The sequence below is a fragment of the Mesoplodon bidens genome, assembly GCF_964165515.1.
Source record: "Mesoplodon bidens genome assembly, chromosome: 6".
Classification (NCBI taxonomy): Eukaryota; Metazoa; Chordata; class Mammalia; order Artiodactyla; family Ziphiidae; genus Mesoplodon; species Mesoplodon bidens.
In genome coordinates, this window is record NC_138162.1 from 24,016,377 (window position 1) to 24,021,859 (window position 5,483).

The following is a 5,483-nucleotide window of genomic DNA, read 5'->3' on the forward strand; positions in this document are numbered from 1 at the left end:
AACTCCTACCCATTCGGGCCTTAGGACTCCAGCTCTGAGCGGCGATGCGAGAGGAGAGCGCTGGCGTGTTGCGGGATACCCCCCGGGGTAGGGGGCGCTGGGACGTGGGAAAGGTGGGGCGCTCCCCGCCCGCTCCCCGCCCCCAGTCCCATCACCCCAGTCCCAGCAGCCCCAACACGCCTGCGCCCGGAGGGAGGAGCTGCCTTAGCCGCGGGGCGGGAAGTCGGCGGCGCCCCAGGCGCAGGCGGAGCCTCATTGGTGACTGAGCCCCGCCACTGCGCGGAGGCGGGGCCTGCGGCGAGCGCCCAGCCAGAGGCCAGGCTAGACCTGTGAGAATCCGAAGCTGCAACCGAGTGCGAGCGCCAGCCTGCTGCAGGTAACTGGCGCCCTTCCCACTCGGCCCCCCGGGCAGGCCGCAGCTCCCCTTCCTGCAGTGGAGGCTTCCTCTCTGGGTCTCGGCTTCCCCACATGGGGGCCGGCCTTTCTGCCCCGGAGGCGTGCACTGTAGGAACCTCTTCATGCTTCCCACCCCTCCTTCCGCACCCGGGTCCCGGGGTGGCGCCTTATCGCCCCGTGGGCTCGCACCCTCGAAAGCTTCCCGGTTAGCTCGGCCTCATCGCTCCCGCCCACCGGGCCTACTGGGCTCCTGACTGGTAGCCGAGAGGCCAGGACACGCACTTCCTCCCCGCAGAAAGGGTGAGGTGGGAGCCACCCGGTCCTCGATGACCCAGAAGGTCCGGTCCTTGGCACATTGGGCGCTAATAGTGGGAACTGTAAGAAATTGTCCGTAGTACGGAAGAAGCACAAAGCTAGGGCTGTGGGAATCCAGCCTGAGGCTCCTATTCTTAATTGCTGTGTGTCCTCAGTGAGTCCCAGAACCTCTCTGATCCCCAGCTTTCTTCCACAATGAGGGTCATCAGGGCTGCTGGAAGCCTCGGTGAGTTAACTACTGAGAAGGTGGCCTAGGAACTGCAAAGCATGGAGTGCTTTGAGCAGTCCTCTTCCCATATGCAGGTGGAGGCCCAATGCACACCCCTCGTAGGCCCCTAGAGTAGAAACAGCCTTGGCTGGGCATGAAAGCAGGCTTGCCAGCCTTGGTCTGTGACCACCCCTCCTGCCTGTTGAACCCTTGTACCACCACCCCATGGATTAGTGACCCCGCATCCCCCTTATCCTGACCTCCCCTGGGACCCCTCCTTCCTCAGACCCAGGCCTGTTGGACCCAAGTCTGCTTCTGTCCCAGCATGGGGCAGAGTCCTGAGCAGAGTGGACCTGTGTGCACCCCTGACAGTTCTGCTGGCTCAGCTTCTTCCCAAGGGATGGCTTCCTGGGCAGGACTGATTTGCGTAGGGCCAGGGACCTGGCCGGGGTCTTGTTTTCCTGGATGAGTTCTCTGCTCCTCTCCCTCCCCAGTGGCAGAGGGTGTGTGTGCTGGGGTAGGGCAGGTGCAATTCCTTTTGGGGGCTGGGGGGGTAAGGCTCAAGAGAGATAGCAAGGGGCTTCCCTGGTGGCTCAGTGGTTGAGAGTCTGCCTGCCGATGCAGGGGGCACGGGTTCGTGCCCCGGTCCGGGAAGATCCCACATGCCGCGGAGCGGCAGGGCCCGTGAGCCATGGCCGCTGAGCCTGCGCGTCCGGGGCCTGTGCTCCGCAACGGGAGAGGCCACAACAGTAAGAGGCCCGCATACAGCAAAAAAACAAACAAAAAAACAAAAAACAAAAAAAAGGGAGACAGCAGGTATGGAGGGATTGATGTCCTAGCTGGAGAGTAACTGCTTTAATGAATCTAGGAAATTTATATACCATTTAAATTACATTGAATAAATTATATAGACTGTTTAAATGTTATAGTTGTTTTAATAAAGTCTACACTGTTTTCAGAGTTGTAAGCAAGAGTAAACAGATCCTTCTTTCCAGCTGCCGGACTCACTGCACTCCTGGGAAAGCTGAAGCCGGTCCCGGTCCCCGGGGGACTGGGCTGGGCTGGGCTGGTTTCTGAGGGTGCCACCAGCTCCAATGACCTGGGTGGGCGTGCCAAGCTGTTCATACGCACGACCCCATTCAGCATTCAACAACTCTGGCTCTGAGTCCCTTGGGTTTTTACTCTACCTGTAGGTCAGTTAAACAGCCTTAGTAAACAGCCTTTGTGGATATTTTGATGTTTCCTCTGCCTGTCATTTAATAACTACCCACTGAGTAGCTACTCTGTAGCCAGCGTAATTCTAGGTATCAGGGACATAGCAATGAATGAAACAGGGAAAAAATGTCCCTGCCCTCATGGAGCCCATTTTGTTGGGGAGAGGCAGACAATAAACATATAAGCATGTACATATACTATTTGGTATGTCAGATGGGGGAACATAGAGCACAGTATGGGGGAGAGAGAGTCCTGGGGCTGAGGAAAGTTGCAGTTTTATAAAGGGTGCTCAGGGAAGGCCTTACTAAGAAGGTGACATTTGAGCGAAGACCCAGAAGAGGTGAAGGAGTGAGCAAGAGGCTAGATTGGACATGACAGAATTGAACCAGAGAGTTCTTCAGGGCTCTGTAGCCCTCATGATCCATGTTTTCAGAGGTGACACCCCTTTATGCTAGAATCTTGGAACATCCGAGCTGATGGGCCTTTGGGGGACCCCTGCTTCCCTCTCCGTGTTCACCCTGGCTCCTGTCCCTCTCCAGAGTACTCAGCATGCTGCGCTTCCTGGTGCCCCGGCTCTTTTGCCTGCGCCATCTGGCCACCCTGTACTCCTCAGCAGCAGCCCTCCCCAGCCCCATCCTGAACCCAGACATCCGCTACAACCAGCTGTTCATCAACAATGAGTGGCAAGATGCGGTCAGCAAGAAGACCTTCCCGACAGTCAACCCTGCCACGGGGAAGGTCATCAGCCACGTGGCTGAAGGGGACTGGGCTGACGTGGATCGGGCTGTGAAAGCAGCCCGGGAGGCCTTCCAGTTGGGGTCTCCATGGCGCCGGATGGATGCCTCAGAGCGGGGCCGGCTGCTGAACCGCCTGGCTGACCTAGTGGAGCGGGATCGTGTCTACTTGGCCTCACTGGAGACCCTAGACAATGGGAAGCCTTTCCAGGAGTCTTATGTCTTGGACCTGGATGAGGTCATCAAGGTATACCGGTACTTTGCTGGCTGGGCTGACAAGTGGCATGGCAAGACCATCCCCATGGATGGCGAGCATTTCTGCTTCACCCGGCACGAGCCTGTTGGCGTCTGTGGCCAGATAATCCCGTGGAACTTCCCCTTGGTCATGCAGGGCTGGAAGCTGGCCCCGGCACTTGCCACAGGCAACACTGTGGTCATGAAGGTGGCAGAGCAGACCCCCCTTTCTGCCCTGTACTTCGCCTCCCTCGTCAAAGAGGCGGGCTTTCCCCCTGGGGTGGTAAACATCATCACAGGCTATGGCCCAACAGCAGGAGCGGCCATTGCCCATCACATGGATATCGACAAAGTTGCCTTCACTGGCTCCACCGAGGTGGGCCACCTGATCCAGAAGGCGGCCGGCGATTCCAACCTCAAGAGAGTCACCCTGGAGCTGGGTGGGAAGAGCCCGAGCATTGTGTTGGCCGATGCCGACATGGACCATGCCGTGGAACAGTGCCATGAAGCCCTGTTCTTCAACATGGGTCAGTGCTGCTGTGCCGGTTCCCGGACCTTCGTTGAAGAATCCATCTATGATGAGTTTCTCGAGAGAACTGTGGAAAAAGCTAAGCAGAGGAAAGTTGGGAACCCCTTTGAGCTGGACACCCAGCAGGGGCCCCAGGTGGACAAGGAACAGTTTGAACGAATCCTGGGCTACATCCAGCTTGGCCAGAAGGAGGGGGCAAAACTTCTTTGCGGTGGGGAGCGTTTTGGAGAGCGAGGCTTCTTCATCAAGCCCACGGTCTTTGGTGGTGTGCAGGATGACATGAGGATTGCCAAGGAGGAGATCTTCGGGCCTGTGCAGCCTCTCTTCAAGTTCAGGAAGATGGAGGAGGTGATTGAGAGGGCCAACAACACCAGGTATGGCTTGGCTGCTGCTGTGTTCACCCAGGACCTGGACAAAGCCATGTACTTCACACAGGCACTCCAAGCTGGGACGGTGTGGGTAAACACCTACAACATTGTCACCTGCCACACTCCATTTGGAGGCTTTAAGGAATCTGGCAATGGGAGGGAGCTGGGGGAGGATGGGCTTAAGGCCTACACAGAGGTGAAGACAGTCACCATCAAGGTTCCTCAGAAGAACTCGTAAGAACGGCTGCCAGGGAGCGCCAACTCTAGTCCAAGGATGCCACAACCACCTACCAGTGGTTGCCAAACAGTTTTTTAGCCATGGACCCCCTTTATTTGTTCCAGATGAACACTTAGAGGGAACCTCAACAAATAAAGCAATTAAAATGAGAGCTGCTCTAGTTAAAGCAGGGATGGGGGCTGGGCTCAGAGCCCTGTCCACCTGCACTCCAGCCCCCTTGCTGGCCCTGTGTTACTTCCATGAAACCTTAGGAGTTTCTGAAAGACAGATTAAGAAACACTGATCCAGACCATGGCTCTCAGTTCTTCTTACTCATCCAAGGACTTCCCGGTGGATTAACTGATGTCTTAGTGGGTAGGCTCATCTCAGACATGGGATTGGAAGGCATTAGGAGTTTTAAGCTAGACCCCATAATCTTGGCCCCATTCTTCAGTGATGTACCCGAAAAATCAAGGCTGCTTTTCTTTTTCTAAGTACCAGTTGCTGACTGGTTTGCTTGCTTGCATTGCTTCATTTTGCTACTGATTGTCCTTAACTTGAGGGAAGGGGTAAACAGAAAATGCATTTATATAACCATTCACTTAAAATAAGCTCAAACAGCCCTAATGTCCATCAACTAATGAGTGGATAAGCAAAATGTTTCTATGGAATATTTCTTATACTGTTCGGCCTTAAAAAGGAGAGAAGTACTGACACATGCTACAACGTGGGTGAGCCTTGAAACCATTATGCTAAGTGAAAGAAACCAGACGTACAAGGCCACATATTGTATGATTCCATTTATATGAAATGTCCAGAATAAGCAAGTCCATAGAGACAGAATGTATACTAGTGGTTGCCAGGGGCTGGGGGAGGAGGGAATGGGGAATAGCTGCTAATGGCTATAGGATTTCTTTTGGGGATGTTTTGAAATGTTCTGGAATTAGTGTTGATGGTTGCACAACTTTGTGAATATACCAAAACGCACTGAATTACATACTTTAAAAGGGTGAATTTTATGATATGTGAATTAATTTCAGTTAAAAATTAAAATAAACTCATACATTCTGTTTGCAAATCAGTTTTGTATCAATATTCTTTTGCTGCTGAACATTTTACAGAGTCTTGGGGATGGAAGGGACCCCGATAGTCAGAAGTCCCCTCCATAATATTTCTAGTTTTGATTTTGTTTTCTCTCACCTGAGTGACAAAGTGCAACTTTAAGACCCCCAGAGAAAAGTGCTGGGTCCTGCCTAGAGCCAGTTTA

At 54.0% G+C, this 5,483-nt stretch overlaps 1 protein-coding gene across 1 annotated transcript; it reads left to right on the forward strand.

Moving 5' to 3' along the window:
- The first annotated feature begins 319 nt into the window (after nucleotides 1-319).
- ALDH1B1 (aldehyde dehydrogenase 1 family member B1) lies at nucleotides 320-5,066 on the forward strand. The gene is made up of 2 exons (XM_081237487.1): nucleotides 320-376; nucleotides 2,674-5,066. Exon 2 carries the CDS (start codon nucleotides 2,684-2,686, stop codon nucleotides 4,235-4,237), a length of 1,554 nt encoding a protein of 517 aa, XP_081093613.1. The 5' UTR covers nucleotides 320-376; nucleotides 2,674-2,683; the 3' UTR covers nucleotides 4,238-5,066.
- Nucleotides 5,067-5,483: the final 417 nt, after the last annotated feature.